At 40.7% G+C, this 21,629-nt stretch overlaps 2 protein-coding genes across 2 annotated transcripts; one reads left to right on the top strand and one right to left on the bottom strand.

Annotated features, from left to right (window-relative positions):
• Positions 1-479: 479 nt before the first annotated feature.
• On the bottom strand, positions 480-14,703 carry LOC100677238 (protocadherin gamma-A1). Its single transcript, XM_064279705.1, is given in 8 exon segments — positions 480-3,249; positions 3,252-5,091; positions 5,093-5,223; positions 5,226-5,473; positions 7,888-8,186; positions 8,281-8,381; positions 14,221-14,416; positions 14,506-14,703. Coding segments are annotated over 8 exon segments (3,330 nt in total). The 3' UTR covers positions 480-2,932.
• Positions 14,259-16,554, top strand: TAF7 (TATA-box binding protein associated factor 7). The gene is made up of 2 exons (XM_003404563.4): positions 14,259-14,570; positions 14,978-16,554. The coding sequence occupies exon 2, from the start codon at positions 15,042-15,044 to the stop codon at positions 16,089-16,091; it is 1,050 nt and encodes a 349-aa protein (XP_003404611.1). The 5' UTR covers positions 14,259-14,570; positions 14,978-15,041; the 3' UTR covers positions 16,092-16,554.
• The last annotated feature ends 5,075 nt before the right edge of the window (positions 16,555-21,629 follow it).

Genomic DNA, 21,629 nt, shown 5'->3' with positions numbered 1-21,629 from the left:
AGGTTATACAAACTCTACATAGTGCGTTTCTTCTTCTGTTTCATTTTCTGTACTTATGCAGCATACATTTGTTCTTTCAAAAAGAAATTTTGAAATATTTCAACTACACTGATGAGTATAGAAAATGCTATAACTAAAATCTGTGTACATACCGCTCATTGTTACAAAATCTAAATATCTTACCATATTTGAGATCAGTTTTTAAATTTTTTATTTTGAAATAATTTCAGATTTACAGAAAAGTTGCAAAAATAGTACAAAGAATTCCCATACACTCTCCACCCTTACTAGCTCAAGTGTTAACATTTTACTGTATTTAGTTCCATGTTTTCTCTCCCTCTCCCTTTCAAGATATATCTTGAGATATATATATATATATATATTTTTTTTTTCTTAACTGTTTTTAGAGTAAGTTGCAGGCATGATACCCCTTTACTGCTAAAGACATCAGTTTGTATTTCTTAAAATTGAGGACATTCCCATTATAGAAACATAATTATCAAACTTAGAAAATTGTCATCAATATAGTACTATTATCTAATTAACAGATCTTGGTCAAAATTTGCCAGTTTTCTCAATCATGTATTTCTATAGCAAGCTATTTTTTTTTTTCTGGTCTAGGATCCAATCCAGATCACGCATTGCATTTAGTTATGCCTCTTCAGTTGCATGTAATCTGGAGCAGTCCCTCAGTCTTTATCTTTCCTGACTTTATGCTTTTGAAAAGTAATGGCCAGTCATTTTTTTAGAAAGTCCCTCATTTGGGTTTGTCTAATTTTTTTTTCATGATTAGATTCCGATCATGTGGTTTTTGGCAGGAAAACTACAGACATAGTGTTATGTCCTCCTCAGTGTATTGTATCCAGAGGCACAGGATATCTTTGTCCCATTACTGCTAATGTTAACTTAGATCACTTGGTTCAATTTATTTCATCCGGTGTAAATTAATGCTGTGGTTGATGATGTTGCTGTTCTTCTTAGCATTAGATTTGTTCATTTTATAATTTTTATTTGCATATTTAAGTGAAAGATTAAAAAACATTTTTTTCCCCTTTCTTTCTCTTCTATTCTCTCTCCGTCTCTTCCTCCCTCCTGGGTTCAATGCTCTGTCTTTAATTGTTCTGAAATTGTTTCTATCTGACTCCAAGTCTTAGGCCATACCTAGGTCTTCCAATGGTGTTTTGGGTCCTGCATAGCAGTGTATTCTGAATATCACATTTCAAGTCTGAGGGGCTCAGTGTTTGTTGCCTGAAGCCAGAATCTGTGTTCATCTTTCTCCTGTGCTCTGCAACTTACAATGAGTCATAGCCACAGGAATTGGTGGGCAGGATTTTTATGCAAGTCCCCCTCCTTTTTACTAGCTAAGGGGCATCATTGCTATTTTGGATTCAAGCAGTCCAGCCTAGAGAATTTTCGTTTCCATTACACAGAGCCAATCTCATGATCTGCAATGTCTGCTTTTAAGTCTAAGGCTAGAACTTCCATGACTTTAGTCTGACTCACCACTTTCTGTTCCATCTCTGGTCCATTGATATATTTCTTATATACTTATCATCTATTTGTGCCTGACTGCTCTTTTGCTTTCCTCTTTTTGTATTTTATCTATCTCTGTAATATCTTGTGGTACAGTAAGTATATCAAAGCATGGCCTTACTCCCCTATGATGTATTCCTTCTTGTGAAGAGTTAACACACATATTGAAATGGAATACATACATGATTTTTTGTTAGTTGTTTCCGTTACAGGTATACAGTACCAGTCAGAAGGATTTAAAACTCTATCACGTTGCACGTTAAATTTTCTGTTCATTTTATTGCTTCATTTCATATTAAACATTAGATATGTATTTCAGCATGCACAAAATATGTCATAAGACTAAACAAAGAGCTAATATAGTCAACAATGTTAAATTTGCAGTGCACATACATTCCCATAAATCTATATTAGCACAACTAAAAATACTGCTTTAAAAAAAAACAATCTTTATTCTTCAAAATATCCCCTCCCCATTATCATAGCATCCTAACAGATGACATCTACATTAAATTCAAGGATAAATTAGCAGCTTATAGTAACTTAAGAAAATTTGAAAACTATTAGTCACATAAATATTGTTGGGCCTTTTTATTCTTAAATGTATGTCAGAATAACTTAAATTTCCTTACAATTTCTCAGAATGTAAAAAGTTATAAAACCATCATTGACTATAATCTTGATATAAAGATTAAGAAGTGCCTTCTAACTTGTCCACTTAAAGCACTGTATCTATAATTCTTTAATGAATATATTAATTTCTTCAGGGAACAACGGCTTCTTTAGAAGACTGGTATGCAATCCTAACACAAGCAGAGTTACACTGTAAGCATCTTCCTGAAATAATCTGACCAATATAGATTCTTAATACTACATTTTTGAAGTGCTAATAGGAAGGGACATATAAAAATGTAACTCTTAACCCATTTCCTGTTTCACATATAAACTCAGGAAACATGTTAAGTTTTAGCGACAAAGGATGACTTAACTGATTCATTTTAAAGAACCCAAAAATGAAAAAGACTTAATGAAATTTATAAGGATCAATTTTACAGCAGGAAGGAATGTGGGAAAAGTTCTAGTCAAACCCTATCGTTTGCAGATAAGAGGAGGCTAAAAACAGAGTGATAACATGATTTGGCCAGAGGTATGCAAGAAAGTATTAGAAGCTCATCTCCTGTTGCTAACGCAGTGCTCCTACCACAATGGAGATAGCACCGTCACCCTAATCAACTACATTATGTCTACCATCACCTTTTTAATGTGAAAACAGTTATAAATATGTCTAGATATAAACACACAGACGGGCTTAATAATGATTTTCCAGGACTTGTAGTAGGAATCAACAGATATGTATGAGAAATAGAAAAACTGTAGTAAAGAGTGAAAACAAGTAAAATCAGAAATTATTTTTTATGGAGATAGCATATAAATTCACTACAAAGTTTACCTGAGGAAATGTCTCCTTTCTGTCTTCAATTAAAGGCTGAGGTGTAGATACAAAATCCTTTTTCTCACAGCTCTCCTGGCTAATGAGCGTGTCTATGTAGTTGGGCTGGAGGAAGATCAGATGGCTCTTTTGGGTGTCTGCTGTGAAGAAGACCTCGTGGGAGTAGGTCTGCAGGAAAACCTGCACCCCGTCCACACTCACAAAGTGAGAGGCAGGCATATCCACCAATATTCTGCTCCTAGCTTGGAGCAGACATGACGTGTGCAGCGCCTAAGCCTGAGTGCCATCAGCACAATGACAAAAGCAAGAAAGACGCAAGTGACTGAGGCCACTGCCACTACCAGGTACACTGTGAGGCTTGAATCATCCAGGTCAGCAGGGGTGTTGATGCTGCCCAGATCAGCCAGGATATCGGGGATGCTATCAGCCACAGCCGTGGTGAATGTGACGATGGCTGAGGGAGGAGGCTGGCCGTGGTCCTGGACGGCCACCACCAGGCTCTGCTTGAGCATGTCTCTGTCCTGCAGGGCCCTCGCAGTGTGCACCTCACCCATGGGCACCCCCACCTCAAAGAGCCCTGGCTCACTGGCCTTGAGCAGACGGTAGGACAGCCAGGTGTTCTGTCCTGAGTCTCTGTCCTCTGCCACCACTTCGGTCACCAGGTAGCCAGGCTCTGCTGAGCGGGGTGTCAGCTCCACGCTGGTGGAACCATCAGTGGGGAGGGTGGGGTACAGGATCTCAGGTGCATTGTCGTTCTGGTCCAGCACCAACAGGCTCAGTGATACATTGCTGCTGAGCGGTGGGTCCCCACTGTTCCTTGCTGTCACCCACAACTGCAGGTCGCGGAACTGCTCAAAGTCAAAGGAGCACAGCGTGTATAGGACTCCTATGTTGGCACTGATGGAGAAGTAGGAGGACAGAGGCACCCCCTGGATGGTGCCCTCAGCCAGGAACTAGGTGACTTGAGCATTTTCGTTACTGTCAGGGTCTTGGGCGGTCACGAAAAAGATGGAGGCACCTCTGAGGTTGTTTTCGGGAATACAGGCACTGTAGGATTCCTGAGGGAAGGCTGTAGGGTTGTGGTTGATGTCTGTCACTAGCAGTGAAATGTGAGTTTCAGAAGATAGAGATGGAGTTCCCTCATCTGCTGCTGTCACTGTGATGTTGTACCCAGAGGTGAATTCTCTGTCCAGTGTTCTTTCTGTCACTAAACGGTAATAATTGTCAACTAATTTTTCTAACTGAAAGGGCAGATTTCCAGAAATAGAATGTGTGGTGTGACCATTGTCTCCAGAGTCCTGGTCATGCACATTGATAAGTGCAATTATGGTTCCAGGAGGAAAGTTTTCCAGAATTGCAGTGGTGACAGAGGTGATGGTCACCTCTGGAGCATTATCATTCACATCCAAAACTTTGACCAGCACTTTAGCTCTGGCCATTAGCCCAGCACCATCCTGAGCTTGAATTTTCACTGGATATATTTTGTATTCTTCAAAATCCAATGGTTCTTTATTTAATATTTCTCCACTGTAAGAATCCAACTGAAATATTTTGGCCACTTTGTGGTCTATATTGTGAAATGAGTATGTTACTTCCCCATTGGCTCCCTCATCTGGGTCTGTGGCATTTGCCACGAGCAGTCGAGTACCCAGTGTCACATTCTCAGGGACACTTATGTGGTATTGTGCCCGAGTAAATGCTGGAGGATTGTCGTTCACATCCACTACCTGAACATGTATGCGAAGGGTGCCAGAGCGGACTGGGTCACCCCCATCTGAGGGGGTGAGCAGGAGGTGGTGGACAGTTTCTTCTTCCCTATCTAGGCAACTCTGCAGCACCATCTCTGGGTGTTGGGGCCCATCAGCTCCCTGTTGCACATCCAGGGAGAACTGTGGGTTGGGGCTGAGCTGGTAGCTCTGGAGTGAGTTCATTCCCACATCAAGGTCTTGCCCAAATGGCAGAGGGATCCTGGTACCTACAGTGGTTATTTCATTCATTTTAACTTCCAGTTCCTCCAACTGGAATTGGGGAGTGTTGCCATTGATATCAATTATTTCCACTTTGACAGGAAAAAGCTCCATTTTATCCTCTAGTAAAAAAAAAAAAAAGGATGTTAAAATTCACCATACACCACGCGCTCTGAGCGTAGAGTTCTTCTTGGTCTATCCTCCCCGTGGTGACCAAGCTGCTGCTTCTCGGGTTCGGAGCAAAAACCTGCGTCTTACCTCTGAAAACGATGTGCGCTCCGTCAGCTCCTGGGGTTGTAGCCCCAGGTCCTTGGCGATGTGGCCCACGAAAGAACCTTTGTCTGTCTCTTCTGGCACCGAGTTGTGGATCTTCCCAGCCCTGGCTCCCAACAGCAGCTCCCCCAAAAGGCACAGCAGGGCCAGCCCGCTGCAGCCAGGCAGCTTCGCAGAATCGCCACTGCTCTCGCCTCGTAGCTTTCTCCCAGTCCAGTAACAAGGATACCGTTTCTCTGCTGTTCTGAGCCTAAATCAACAGAATTTTCAGGAAAATACAGAGCAGGAAGTGGTCCAGAAGTTGTGTTTGGGCCAGCCTCAGGATGGCTGGTTTTAATCCGGCGATGAATTAGAACCTTTTCTAAGAGGCACAGGCTTTTTTTCCCTTCTTTTGCCTGTGTGTGAGTGCGGCGTGTATCTCCCCGATTGGTGCACAGCGGCGCCCAGAGGCCTAAGCAGTTACTGTACACTTAGAAAAACATTAACCAGATCTACAGTTTGTCTTAGTTTGTTGCCAAGGAAATAATCATTCTACAATATATGTGTAAAAAAGGATAAACTATTATGCCCATTTAATTAAACTTGTCTAAATGCCACTAAATTGCAGCACACGGTATAAATTCAGTATTCCCAAGCTATTTGCTTTCCCCTTTTGGTATTCCGGGAGTAGTAGAGAGATCCCTAATAACAAAGAGAACAAAACCACCCCTCCACTTCTGTAGTAAAGCTTGACGACTTGACAATTTCCCAAGCTACATAAGCCAGGACAACTTCTCTTTGACTGGAGGGTGAAAAAAAAATCAGAAGTAAAAATAAACTTTTAGAAAGTAAGCTAGGCTCTTTTTAAATTGGATCATCCCATCTCCTTTCTATTGTGCAACAAGTTTTTATCAGAAGCGTTGGACTTTCGAAGGCCGTGTTTTACCCAAAGGTAACATATTTTGAATAAAGTAACACTGATGTTCTTAGATGCCCTTGAGTTGGTTCTGACTCATGGCTAACCTAGGTACAACAGAATGAAACACTGCCAGGTCATGTTCCATCCTCACAATCCTTGCTATGTTTGAGCTCATTGTTGAAGCCAATGTGTCAATCCATCTCATTGAAAGTCTTCCTCTTTTTCACTGACTCTACTTTACCAAGTATGATGTCCCTTTCCAGGGACTGGTCTCTCCTGATAACATGTCCAATGTACGTAAGACGAAGTCTTGCTATCCTTGCTTCTAAGTAGCATTCTGGTTGTACTTCTTCCAAGATAGATTTGTTCATTCTTCTGGCACTCCATAGTATATTCAGTGTTCTTCACCAACACCATTAATTCAAAAGCATCGATTCTTCCTTATTCATTGCCCAGCTTTCACGTGCATATGAGGTAATTGAAAATACCCTGGCTTGGGTCAGGGGAACCTTAGTCCCAAAAGTAACATTGGGCTCTTGAAATTTCACAGGAAAAAAAAATCACATGAATATATAATTTAGACTTAAAATTTAAGAGACTGAAGAGGGAGTATTATTACTCCTCAAAGCTGAAGGAGGCCAGATTCTTGTTTTTAGACAGGCTATCAGAATAATATGTATTCTACTATCATCACAATTAATATTTTCCCCAAGAGAAGTTTGTTTTCTTAAATAGCAGCACTTTTTAGCTTGGAAGCCAGATACATTGTTTTCCTTCGTTTGCCTATTGCAATATTACTAAAAGGTAGTGAATAGAATATCTAATTTATTTATTTATCTTTATCCAAAAGTTAGGAAAGAATGCTCTCTGCTCTCCAGAGTTTGTCATTTTCAGGAACAAACAGGGCCAGATACTGGCATTCAACCCAGGGACACCAGGACTGAGAAGAGACAGGAAAATGAGGGAGGAAAGGAAATAATCAAAAGCCACAAGAACAGTACTTAGAAAGAGAATTTCTATTTTTTTTGTAATGGCTTCTCAAAGACAGGTATATGGAGCCAAAGGATAGAAATTTAAAGATGCAGTGAGCTCTTTCAATATTCCAAGGGGGGAACTCTTTAACAAGAAAGACAACTATTCGAAACATAATTAAGAGCCATAGTCAAACTTTCCCCCCAAGGAAATTGTCCAGGCTAATGAAGTAAATAAAAATACACATAGAAGCTAGCAAGTAAACTTGTAGAACCCCCCCCCGCCAAAAAAGCAGGACTGATTTATAAAAGGACGATGCTTAGGAAATAAAAATGTTAAAACTCATACAGAAAGATATATTTGAATCAAGTGTAATATTTAAGGCTTCATTAGGGGCACTACAGAAAATATCCAATTGAAAGACGTTTCTTGAGTCAGACCGAAGAAATTAAATTAATAGTTTGAAATATCTGAAGGCACACATAGATTGTAGGAATGGGGTAAATTTCCCTCACAGTAGTGGGGTCAACTCCAGACTTCGAGCAAAGACCAGGCTGAAAGCAGCTCCGGGCTACGGTGACGAGGCTGGAGGAGGGTCGCAAGTGCTCGGCCTGCGATCATCTGAGTGAACGGGAGGAGGAAGGGCACAAAGATCAAGGTCAAGATCAAGGAACAGCGCAGCATGGCCTGTCGGTTGGAGGGTGCAGGTCGGTCGCTGAGGTCCCTCAGCAGCTCCTGCAAACTTGGTGAGAGCCAGATGCAGCAGGACTGCTGCTGCCATTGTGCACAGCTACCAGCAAACGGCGGCGTGTCGCGTCTTTGTCGCCCGCAGCAACGCTGCGCGCACCTCGCCCGTGCATATCCCCAGGTTGAAAGAGCCGGGACTAGCTAGGCTGCAGCGCGTGGTAAACCAGGCGTTGCGCCCCAGTCTGTGTCCACCTGGGTGACCAGATAACAGAGCTGCATAATGTACGGGGCCGCGTTGAGGACGGCGCCGTCGGGCTCCATCGCCCCGTGCCGTGTCCTCGCGGTGTTTCCGTGGCTGTGGTTCACCATCATAGGCAGGTTCATAAGGACTCTGAGCCCCGTTGGACTTTGGTCACGGACCCGCAGAATCAGCTCAAAGGTAGCTGATCAAACACCATCCCCCTCTGCGCTTGCCGGACACGTAGGAAGGCAGTTCTTGCCGAGGCCGCGATAAAGTAGGAGGTGGAGCCACTGGGACCCAGATATGGGTCTGAGGCCCTAAAGTGTGCTATGGAGGCGCTGGGTGGGCGCTGTCGGCCACCTGAAACAATTAGGAGGCCTCTTGGAGAACAGGAGTGTTATTGTTGATGTGGGCAATGTGCAGGGTGATGCTTGTGCTGGAAGAGAGAGAGGGACAGCTTGCCCCTGACGGTGCTGTGATGATGATGACATTGTACTTCGGGGCCTGCTCCCAGTTTAGGATTCCATCTGTCAGTAATTTACAAAGCAATGACATAGTAATTCTTGGAGGTGAATTGTTTGCAAGAGACATCTTTTGTCTCTACAATCACTTCCACCTCTCCATGGGAGCAAGTCTCTTGGTCCTGTTGCTTTGGTTATGGCAAGCACAGCTCTTAGACCAGTGTTGCTTCTGCTAGGACTAGACCCCCAGATGAAAGTCACCTGCATTGCATTATGGTTCTCAACCTCCATTGCAACCAGGATTCTGAAACAGACCTGCAAATTGCTTCCACTTTTCTCTTCTATTCCACGCTGGAACTGTCACTCTTCAAAATCAAGTATTGTGCTGTCATTAGTTGCACAGCAAGCAGAATGTATTCTATATGCCCTGTGAGACTGTGTGGAAAGTGTAGGAGAACTCTGCATGCAGGACCTCGTGTAGGTCAATGGGGATCACCTGAAGAATGCAAAGGAGGCGGAGGGCAGGTTCTGCTGCAGGCTAATTCTGCTGCACACATTGTGGCTCAACATCCTAGGACTGTCATCAGCATCCAAGACCTGTATCTTGCCGTGAGCTGTTCTGCCTTCCCTCTCCCACCACTGTGGGGTGACAGCTCCGCTCCTCCCAGTCTTCCCATGGTTTCTCCAGTAGGAATTTAGAGGATTTACTGCCTCACTCTCCTTTACTTAGGGGTGGGATATCAGGTCATTGAAACTAATCTGATAAATTGTAGAGAATTGCTGAGCGTCCTAATCTATCACGGATTCAAGAGTAAACCTTGCTCCTATTAAGACGTTTTCCAGGATTTCCAAGACAAAATGTCTATGCTAAAAATCATTAGTTATCATTTATGCCCAGAATAAATACATCTATATGCAAAACATTTACAGGATTTTCAGTGAAGGTTTCAAATTCAAGGTGCCAAGGGACTTCCTTTGGCATGTCAACTCTATCGTGCTATTCCCAACCAACCTCATCCCCGCTCTTTTCGCTCGCGGTAAAGACAGGCTTCTCAGCACTCACCAGTAGGTTTCTGGACACCCAGCCTCAGATTTGAGGCGAGATTCCCCATCCTTGAGTCCTTGGCTATCTCTTCCAGAACCTCGTAGTGCATCTGCTACGTAGTTCACTAGGCAGAACAAAGACAGCGGAAGGGACACAGTACTTCCTGACGCTCCGCGCGCCTTCTCAGAGCTGAGTACACCCGCTACGGTTTCTTCCGGATTACAAAAATGCCCTGGAAAGAAAAGACAGCGCCTAATCGGAGTCATTACATATCCTGACGTACCTAAACAAGATATTTGGAAGAGATTGCAGGAGAGCTTGCAGAGATCTTTCTCGAGCGGATCGCCGCGTCAGAATCGCCAGTGGATTGCTCTGCTTTAGTCTAGCCACCGATTGAGGGACAGCGGCACCCAGAGGCCTAACACGGTATCTACCGCACGTTGTTTCTGAAGCCCTCCTTAGAGACTGTTCGGACTTATTTTAAAATTTCAGTTGATTTAGTATAAAAGGTGCAAATAGTTATTTATTTTTTGCCCAAACGTTAATAAAACAGTCCACAAAAATGGAAATAAAACATTGTCTTCTTAATATCTTAAAATTCACGTTAACTTAAAATAAGAATCCTCACGGAATCTTCCCTTCTGACATTTACTTTTGAAGAAGTCAATATACTAACAAAGCTTCCTTTTCTTTAAAAAATGGGTTACTCAATAACTTCTCCATTGTAAAAAGATTTCTACATTATAAAAAGAAATTCTATGATATAAAAAGGAAATTTTCATTATAAAAAAGGTAGAAAATACTGATAAAAAATTTAAATCACCCGTAGTGGCATTATATAATCACTGATATATATTTTGATATCTATCCAGACTTTTTCAATACATACATGCTTTTATCATTCCAAAAACAATCAGTTCTTTAATAGATACTATTGGTTGCCCATCTTCTTTTCTAACACTTCTGTTTTAGTTCAGGTTTCCACCCCCTACTTTCTTAAGAGGAAGCTGAACCTATTCATAGCTGCATTAAAATTTTTTTTTTAAATTAGATCCTGATAAATATAAGCCAATAATGGTAATCTCATTCCTTTTGACAGTGCCTGGTTTAGGAATATAGGCTTAAAATAATAAGATTAGGGCTGAATTTCTCACCCTCTGTGCTCTTGGCCTTTTAAGCCAGACAATTCTTTGTTGTGGGAACTGTCCTGTACTTTGTAGGATGTCTAGCCAGAAGTGCCCAGCCCCACGGGTTGTAACAACCAAGAATGTCTCCAGCCATTACCAAATATACCCCTTCCCACCTTGAGAAGCATGGGTTTAGGGTCTTACCCTAGGGACTACTATTGAACCAGGGATAGAAACATGACCTAAATTGGTCCAATCAGACTGAAAGAAAGACTTTGGCTAGGGGAGAGCCACTCTCTTAATTTGCCATGAACAAGGAAGGAAATTCCCCAGTTATTGTTGGCAGTCACTTTATGACCACACACAGTGGTAGCCAGCTTGAATGTTTACAGGCAGATGAGGGCAGAGCTGAAACAATAATGGAAAAAGTAGAAATAAATGCTACTTTTTCAAAATTAGGAAGAGAAAAAACAAATTGTGCAGGCCATAATTTTTTTTTGCTTAGAGCCAGCCATACTTCCAGGCCTGTGCTATCCAATATAGTAGCCACCAACCACATGTAGCCATTGATCACTTGAAATGTGGCTAGTCCAAAATGAGAGGTGCTGTAAGCGTAAAATACACATGAGATTTTGAAAACTTAGTACAAAATAAGAATGTAAAATACATCATTAATAGTTTTTATATTGATTACATGTTGAAATGATAATATATAGGATTAAATAAAATAGGTTATTAAAATTTATTTCACTTGTTTCTTTTTACCATTTCATTCTGGCTGCTAGGAAACTTAAAATGCCATATGTAGCATGTATTTGCAGCTCTCATTATATTTCTATTGGACAATGCTGTCTGTTTTCTGGGATAATAAATTTTCTTACTGTTTAAACTAGTGCATACTAGTTTTTCTTTCTTTCTTTCTTTTTTTTTACCCCTACAGAGAGCTTCCTACTTGATATAGGAGACTGTTGTTCATGTTTGTAGGTAACCTGATTTTTAAAAAACAAATGATATAGCAGTAAATAAGCTTAATTTTTTTTTCTTTTTTGAGGGGAGGAGTGTTTGCTATTCCTCATCCTATAATTTTCTACTTCCAAAATATAAGCAGGACTTCTCCCTTCACCTGTATTTAACCTCCAAAGAAGCTGAAAGTTTATTAAAGGGAATTTTCAAATGTATGGTATTAGCAGTAGCCTGATTGTCATGCTCATTTATCATAAGTGCTTTTATTAAAGGCTACAAAGGAAGGCTTTGGAGGAACTGATACCACACTAGACAATTTCTCACTCTCCTCAAATCTTTGGTTCACTGGTATCACAGATACTCCATGGAGCAACCACAGGAGGGTAATTCTTTCCAGTCAGAGTCTGTGTTTTTCTGTCTAAATGGATTTGAAAGAAACAATTGGATTAATCAATGGACATTAAGGTGATGGTGATATGGCAGAGATCTTAGCTTTAAGGTCGGTATAATTTCACCCCAAGTACAGCACGTAGATGGCCAACAAAAAAGAGGAAGACCTTAAGTGAGATGGATTGACACAGCAGCTGCAACAATGGGCTCAAACATGGCAGTGACTGTGAAGATGGTGAGGGATCAGGCAGTATTTTGTTCTGCTGTACACAGGGTCACTGTGAGTTGGAACTGATTCCACTGCACCTCACAATACAACATAGCATTTAGATCGTGTGCTACAATCAAAAGCAGATACTATGCTTCAGGATTCAAGGGGCTAGGTACTTCAGGGTAATTCAGCTAATCCCTTAATTATCTCACACAGTCTTCCATTTAAACTTTTACTAACTAAAACACTTCCTAATTTTGGAAAATCTGAATTTGATAGAATTTATCTCAAGCTATTTTTGATGACAAGAATATTTGAGCATCATAAAACTCACAGGGAATTAAAATGCAAAATAATTCTTGGATTATTGTCATGTATATTTTTTATATAAGTATGGCCTAATATTTTACATGGTTAAATAAAGGATTATACAGAAGTCAGCATGTTAAATTCTTACACCTATAAAATCAGCTATAATTGAGGAACAAGCACACTGAAAAAATTTCATCACAAAAGAGGAAATAGATCATCCTGGAAATTAAGGACGAGTCAGCTAACATTCTTCAACACATTGTAGGACGAAGTGAAATAATGTGCAGTCCTCTGGGAGGGCATAATTGCGCCTTCAAAATTAACATAAAATCAAACTGGTGCCAGGCCATTTTAACTTACTCCCATGATACAGGAACACAGTCTACCTACACAAAAGAGGATATATTCACATACACTATTAGTAAATCTCCTTCACCTCTCATTTACTAGATGGAAAAGCATAACTTTATGTATTAGAAATATATAAAAAAGTGGTTTTATATCATTTATTTTCTCTCACAAATAACTATAGGATTGTTTATATTTATGTTCTTTCTAGATGGATCAATTAAATTGTTCAATTAGCAATTTTTGTGAGTGTGTGTAACTCCTGTGTTCTGGAACTAGGCACTGGAACACAAAGAACAAGATAAAAAAGGTCTTGACTAAGACTGAGATTTTAGTCTGGGGTGATAACAATAAAAATGTACATAAATAAAGCAATTTTGGAAATGTTAATGAGATTTTAAGAGTGTTTTCTTAAATTAAGAAAGTTACCTTAAGAAAGGATAGGAATTAAATTCTAAATGACCTTGATGCTTTACCTATTTAAAAAACAAATGGAAATGAGTAGGAATAAGTGCAAACTGTCACATTAGTTCACCGAAATACTATATACATAAACCCACTGCCGTCGTAGTTGTTGATAAATACCTGACTTCCCATAGAAGACATAGGCAGAAAAGAGCAAAATAGTAGAAGTGGAGTGAAAAAAATTCCAAAGTGATTTCCAGACTCATTAAAATACTACTGGTGAGGGGCAGTATATATATACTACTTTAACAGATTATCTACGAGACAATTCTGTCCTAAATGAACAGACGCCTTCAGAAGAACACTTATTTCTGTTTACATTTATATATACGTCAAACGCATTAAAAGGAAAAATCACCCCTGTTCCCCCGAAATTCTTCAGAATAGAAATAGATCCAGATATCACGGGTTCTCTGGGCATTTTCAAATCCACAAAATGTAGACATTGAATTATTTAGTGGGCAGCAATGCCCTCCTCATTGCACTGATTTTGGTACTTTAAAACCCACTCGATGGGATATCCTCGGGAGCGGGGGTGGGGGGTGGGGACCCGAGATTTTGCCAGAAGCAAAGACGCTTTCGGCACCGACGCGTTTATCTCCCGGAATCGCCCTGAAGCCTAGACGCTGTCCGGCTCCAAAGCAATCCGGTAAAAACTCGGACTTAATAGGGGAGGGAGAAAAGAAGGACGGATCTATGTCTTTCTTGGAACTGTTTTCTCTAAATATTTTCAAACCAATAACTCTTTATGAAACATTCTCGCTTTTATTCCGTTAAGGCCATACTCTCGCGAAAGTTTTTCCACGCCTGACAACCCAACTGCGCCTGCGCGCGCATGGCCAGCCCGCACTTCCGCAGGGGCCGTGCTGTCACTCACAGCCGCTTCCCGCCCGCGCCGTGACGTAGCGCTTCCTGCTCCGGCTCGTTTTGCAGCTCCGGACCTGGGGTCGCTGAGCTGCTTTGCAGCTGGGCTGCCGAGCTGCTGAGCTGCCCAGCTGCCGAGCTGCCGAGCTGCCGTGTCTGGCTCTCGGAGTTCGGATCTCGGCGAGCTTTCGCGCTGCCCGTCCTGAGGTCTTTCGTTTTAATCAGCAGCGGATCACTTTGCCGAGCGCCGGGAAGAACAAAGGAAATCAGGGAGACTCTCGGCTCCAAGTCGCCTTGCTCCGAGCGGCTTCTTTTCCGTCTGCTCCTTTCCGAAGAAGCTGCTTTTGTAATCGTCACTGGATGGTAAGTACTGGAGACGAAGAGAGCTCGCTGCGCTCGCTTTTTGAATATCTTTGTTCCGGGAGAGTTTGTGGATTGGGAGTGTCTGCTGGGCCCTGCTCTTTGTGCCGAAAAAGCTTTCGGCGGGAACCGCCATTTGCTTTCCTGCTTGCTAGCTCGCTCTGCATTGTCCAGCAGCGGCACCTAGAGGTTGGAGCTTGACTTTGCATCTAATTGATTTAAATGAAAGTAACTGAATAAGCGAATTTGTGTCAGTAACGACTGGTATCCAGTCACAGCATATTTAGAGAAAATACCTGGGGTTTAATTCAGAATTAAGACAAAATAGACGCTTAGCTGCTATTCTGCTTAGAACTCTTTGTAATTAAAAGATTTCAGTTCATAACAAGTGGCTTTTTTAACTTTTGCAGTAATTGGAATTTTATATTGAAGCAAGTGCTTATTACCAGAGAAGTGAGTCACAGAGAAATAAGGATGAGTAAGAGCAAAGACGACGCTCCTCATGAACTAGAGAGCCAGTTTATCTTACGCCTACCTCCGGAATATGCCTCGACTGTGAGGCGGGCAGTACAGTCTGGCCATGTCAACCTGAAAGACAGACTGACAATTGAGTTACACCCTGATGGTCGTCATGGTATTGTCAGAGTGGACCGGGTTCCGTTGGCCGCAAAATTGGTAGATCTGCCCTGCGTTATGGAAAGCTTGAAAACCATTGATAAAAAAACCTTCTACAAGACAGCTGATGTTTGTCAGATGCTTGTAGCCACAGTTGATGGTGATCTCTATCCTCCTGTGGAAGAGCCAGTTGCTGCCGCTGATCCCAAAGCAAGCAAGAAAAAGGATAAAGACAAAGAGAAAAAGTTTGTCTGGAACCATGGAATTACCCTTCCTCTGAAAAATGTCCGAAAGAGAAGGTTTAGGAAGACAGCAAAAAAGAAGTATATTGAATCTCCAGATGTGGAAAAGGAAGTGAAGAGGTTGCTGAGTACAGATGCCGAAGCTGTCAGTACTCGTTGGGAAATAATTGCTGAAGATGAGACAAAAGAGACAGAAAATCAGGGCCTTGATATCGCCTCTCCGGGAATGTCTGGCCACAGGCAGGGCCATGACTCATTGGAACATGATGAGCTTCGAGAGATATTCAATGACCTCAGCAGCAGCAGTGAAGATGAAGATGAGACACAGCATCAAGATGAGGAGGATATAAACATCATCGACACTGAGGAAGACCTGGAGAGACAGCTACAGGACAAGCTAAATGAATCGGATGAACAGCACCAGGAAAATGAAGGAACCAATCAGCTCGTTATGGGAATTCAGAAACAAATTGATAACATGAAAGGCAAGCTCCAGGAGACTCAGGACAGGGCAAAACGACAGGAGGATCTCATCATGAAAGTGGAGAACCTGGCTCTCAAGAACAGATTCCAGGCCGTTCTGGATGAACTCAAACAAAAGGAAGACCGAGAAAAGGAGCAGCTCAGCTCTTTGCAGGAAGAGCTAGACTCACTCTTAGAGAAGTAAGAGGAGCTTTGTTACTTTGTCTTTAGACAGTCCACTAAAAGAAAAACCTTGGACTGGTTGTTATGTTCTTGTAGTAGTCCCTATTCCCTCCATTACCTTCTTTTGAAACTATCCCTTTTAAACCATTAGGCTAGGTGTTTATCTTGTAGGAAATAGGATTGTATATACAGAAAAATGTAGGAAAGTTCTAGGTTTAGTGGAATGAACAATTCAACCTTAATAATCACAGTTTCATTGCAGGACATTGCTGTTTTTCTGTTTGCTAGAAGCTGTTACTACTGCTTTGTGGTGCCATCTGAGATCAGTAAGAGTCTAGCCTAGAAGCAGTGAAGCTAGTTTGCAAATTTTTTCCTGTGCACTAGGTCCTTTCTCAGCTATTAAAAGCAAACATTTCCACATGTAGAGTTGCAAATCGTTTTATGAAGTTGTTTCTAACACAGTAAATAAAAGTAGCTAATTTTCACTGCATAATGTGTCTTGTTCTTTCACAGGTAGTGGGAGTGAGAGCCTCTCCTGGGGTGTTTTCTTGGTGGGGTTTAATGACTGAGCAATTTGGTCCTTTGCAGCTAAAGCAGCAGCTATGTTGTGTTTTGAGTAAAAGAACACAGTAGGGGCAAGGAAATTGGGAAATGTCTTAAATTCCTTTGTATTAAATTTCCAATTCTATTTGGAGATTAGGAGACAAAAGGTACAGAACCTTCCAAAACTACCTTCATGTTCATACATTAAGGTTTACTTATACCTTTTTTTTTTTTTAAAGCACTCAAGTCACTTGCTTAAAGTGTTGGAAATAATGATTCTCAAGTGCAGATCAGTAAATCTGTTGGTTTGAATTAGAATTATTTCTAAATATTTTCCATTTAATTCCTGTAGTTATTTAATCTGAGAATTGAGGTAATTTACCCATGTCAGTTTATCAAAATTACTAATAAAGGAAGTCAGTATCATAGTCTGATACTTCAAAATGTATTAAACATGGTTTTCATAGTCTCTTAAACTTCACACGTTCTAAAGTTAATCTAATGCCTCTGATGAGCTATTTTTGAAAAATAAGTCGGTAAACCTTACAAAATGCAGAGTTGCATGCAATTTCTGACAGATTGGTTTATAAAAAAAGCTTCGGTTTGAATATAATCATTAGCCTCATGAAGCAAACCTTTAAAGCCCACTTTAATTTTGTATTGAAGAGGAAAGTTTTTTTTTTTTTTTTTAACAATTACTCAGACCTTAAGTCTACAAACGCATATGCTGGTATTTGGAGACTTCACTTTTTTCTTAGCGAAATATTTTCATAATTGTAAGATTTCAGTAGAGACTGAGGACATTTAAACAAAGTTTCCCTTAGTATCTAGGCTTTGGACTATTTCTCCAAGTTTGCAAATAATAAGGGTACTGGGCAACATATTCTGTTGTACCTTTAGGTATTTTGCTACATTTGCAAGAGTAACAGCTGTAAAATGCTGGGAGTAGCATCAGAACCTGTCTAATTGCAGGGGGAGCATAATGACCAGGGCCAGCCCAGAGCTGATTCCTGTGAGGTGGAAATCAGACACCTCCATTTTCCAACCTTTTTACTAATTCTGACACCAGCTGCCCTTCACATGGCCCTCTACTTTTCTCCCTGGTTTGATAATTTGTTGCAATGGCCATACAGAACTCACAGACCCTAGTTAACAACTGAGTGGTTTATTAAGGACAACTTGGGATCAGGTCAGAATCAGGAAGCATGTAGCCAAAACTTGGAAGGCTCCCCCTCAGTGAACAGTACATCCTGCCCTTCAGTGCAGGATGGCTCTCTCAGCTCCTCTCTGCTGTGCAAGCAAGCAGACCCTTCTCTCTGCCATGCATGCACTGTCAGCCGTGCAGACCTCTCAGCCCTCTGAGGACAGGCTTCTTGGCCTTCAGCTTCCCTGCTGTCACCACTGATTCTGCTGCAGGGCCACTTCCAGGCCTCTCTCTGCCTTCAGTGTTGCAGCCGTTGATCCATGTTGCAGCTCTTTTAGGAGGTTCCTTGCCTCCTCTTTGCTTCTTCTCAATTATCTTTTTCCTTCTGTTTCTCTCTGCCCACGTCTGTGCGATTGTCTGCATACATAAGCAAACACATCAATTTCAAGGCATGGCCCTCCTACCAAGGCCACAAACTGACTGATCTCTTGGTAGGCCACAGATATGTCATTTGCATAGTAGGCCATAAGTATATTGACCAATCTCTGCAAGGTACGTACCAGTCACAGGGCAGGTTGCAGCCCAGGGCTAGACAAAAAGTATAAAACAATCAGTTGTTCATAGCTTACCCAGGAAGTATTCATCAACCTGGACAAAAGTAAGAAATCCCCTAGGATAGAAAATTATGGGAAGGGTCTCAGAGCTTAGAGGAAAAATCTGTCAAGCCGTTTTTCTAAAGAACCAAGGCATAAGGCCACATAAAGGAACTAATTTCACTACAACACCTGAGAAGCCCCCACCATATTTGGGTTTACATAAATCATTTATCAACATAATTCTTACCAAGATCTCAATGCCATGAATGCCTCAGTTCCATATGTGCCAGAAAAGGAAGGTGTTTGATACACTAACACAATGGCCTAGTTAATTCCATCTCCCCCTGTTTCAATTATTAGCCCTATGCTGATGATTCTCAAATCTATATTTCTAAGCCTGATCTCTTCTGAGCCTCAGATTTAGTATATTCAGTTGATATTGAGTGTACTGGAAACACTCACTTAGAAATATCCCTCAGGCAACTCAACTCTGAATGCCCGAAACCAAAGTTATTAGCTCTTCTTTTCCTTGAAAACCTGCTCTTCCTCCTGTTTCATTAGTGACTGAAAAAAACGGCACTACTTGTTTGGACCACCTACCCCAGTTACTGAAGCTAGAAATTTAACCCATAACTCTTGACTTCTCCCCTTCCCTCACTACTTCTGGTCCTACTGATCCTACATCCTAAATAGCTCTTTTATCACTCTACTTTATCCCCACTACACTGCCCTAGTTAAGCTGTTACTATTTGTTGCCTAGCAAATGGCAATAGTTTCCTAACTTCTCTGTGTGTTTGTCTAAATAAAAATATAATACTACATATTGTACACATATATATATGCATATACATGTATGTACATATGTAATTTTTTTCACCATCCAATTTAGTTTTTTGACTGCCACCAAAGTGATCTTCCTAAATGATTTGGTCATGTCATTTCTCATGCTTAAAACCCGTCAGTTTTTGCTCTCAGGAATAAGTTTCTGTTTCTTAAAAGAGATGTGCAAGATTATGAGTGCTCCATTTACCTTTTCAGTTCCAGTCTCACTACATTCCCTCACTATATGTTCAATCCATTCTGATATTATTTACATAGTTTCAGGAAGTTTAATTACTCTTACCAGTTGTTACTAGTTGCTGTTCAGTCAATTCTGATTCATGTCAACCCCATCTGTGTCAGTGGAACTGTGCTCCCTAGGGTTTTCAATGGCTGACTTTTGGAAGTAGTTCGCCAGGCCTTTCTCCTGGGTGGACTCAAACCTCCAGCTTTTCAGCTAGCAGCTGAGTGCATTAACTACTTGCACCACCCAGTGACTCATTAGGCCTTAGAGCCTTTTAACAAACTGTTGACTCCACCTAAAAGGCTCACCTTGTCTGGGACTCCTACTTAACCACCAGGTCTCAACCTAAATTACACTAACTCGAGAAAGGCTTTTTTGACCTCCATTTAGGTTAAGTGACTTACTATGGCTCTGCCTGTACTCTGTGCTTCCCTTTCTCATTCATTCATTCAACCAATTTTTTGTGTGCCAAACAGTGCTGAAGTGCTGAACTAAACATCTAGTGTCTATAATCCCATGTATTCTACCATCTACTGGGATAAATATTACCCATTTATTATACTAAAGTGTAAATTACCTGTTGTTTACACCACCAATTAGGCTGTAAATTTACCAAGAGTAGGCCATTTGGCTTGTTACTGTAAACGTATTAAAGAGTTATAAAGAGATTAAGATTTCAAGCTCAAGATGTAGTGCCTGTATTTATATCCTAGCTCAGAGACGTATTAGTTGTGTGATCTTTGGCAAGTAATCTATTTGCCTCAGTTTTATCATTTCTAAAATTACCTGCCTGATAAGGTTGTTGGCTGAGTTGATACATGTAAAGGACTTAGAACAATGCCTGGAATATAGTAAATGAACAACAAAAGAATATTATTATTACTGGCTACTTGCTAGGCTTTGGAACATAACAGGGATTAAATATTTGTTGAATAAAAGAGTGATCGAGAATGGTAGAAAAATTTACAAAGAAACAGCTCTTTTAAATGTGGTTGTCTGATTTCAAATTTAAGAAGTCTTCCTAAGTCAAAGCTTATAAATTAGATTATAGAAGGAGCAAAGTTTGCTTCAGATGTACCTGTAGCATGAACAAATTGACTCAGTTTACTAGTGTAAAAGCTTTGTGTTTTATTTATTTATGGATGGCTTTGCATTAATTTTGCAAAGACTCCGTAATGGAGTAATTTTCTGTTATATACAATTTAAAAGAGAAAATCTCACCTGAAGAATTTTGAGATCCGTTTCCCTTCAAGTAAGTCCCAAGTTACCAGAAAGGCTCAGTTTTCTCACAGCCCCCTTGGCTAATAAGGGTGTCTCTGTAGTTGGGTTATAGTGTTTAATATTTTTGGGTTCATGCATAGGATTTTTGATGAACTTAGAAAATGGTGTTTTAAAATATTAAGGAAATAAAAGATTTTTTGAAAAAGTTACACAATATGGAGACAAAAAATAAAGTCATTCCCCTCACTCCAATTTTCTAAAGTAAAATACTCTTAACGTTTTATCATTCCAGACCTTTGTTTGATATGCAATCAATTATATATGTAATCTTGGTACGGGGAAAACAAAAAATGTGATTTTCTATAAAGACTATTCTGCAGCTGAATCACTCAAAAATGTATTGTGGATTTCCTTGCTTATCAGCATATAAAACCAAAATGAAACCTGTTGGGGGTCCAGTCGATTCCAACTCATAGCGAGTCTATAGGACAAAGTAGAATTGCCCCATGGAGTTTCCAAGGAGCGCCTGGTGGATTTGAATTGTCGACCTTTTGGTTAGCACGTAACAACTATGCCACCAGGGTTTCCTATCAGCATATACGGATCTTTTTTTTATGATGTAAATATTTTCTTAATTTTATTCACTCCCCTACTGATGGTCATTTAGGTTGCTCAATTTTTTATTTGCTATTACAAAGAATATTGTAATAAACATTTGTCTTAGTTTCCTAGAGCTGCCATAACAAAATACCACAAAGTCGGTGGCTTTAAAAAACAGAAATTTATTTCCTGTAGTTTTCGAGGCTGAAAGTCTTTGGAAGGGCTACGCGCTCTCTCTTGGGCTGTAGGAATTCTTCCTTGTCTCTTTCAGCTTCTGGGAGCCCTGAATGTTTCTTGGCATTTCTTGGCTGGTAGACAGATCTCACATAGTGTCTTCCCCCGCGTGTGACTCTGTTTCTGTGTCTGTTCTCCCTTTTTATAAGATACCACTCA

Source organism: Loxodonta africana, chromosome 2 (genome assembly GCF_030014295.1).
Source record: "Loxodonta africana isolate mLoxAfr1 chromosome 2, mLoxAfr1.hap2, whole genome shotgun sequence".
NCBI classification, from domain to species: Eukaryota; Metazoa; Chordata; class Mammalia; order Proboscidea; family Elephantidae; genus Loxodonta; species Loxodonta africana.
Note: the sequence above shows the minus strand (reverse complement) of the source record. Positions and strands in the feature narration are given on the sequence as shown.

Excerpts from the sequence above, each read along its gene's own strand:
- TAF7 (XM_003404563.4), top strand. The coding sequence starts at position 15,042 with ATGAGTAAGAGCAAAGACGACGCTCCTCATGAACTAGAGAGCCAGTTT.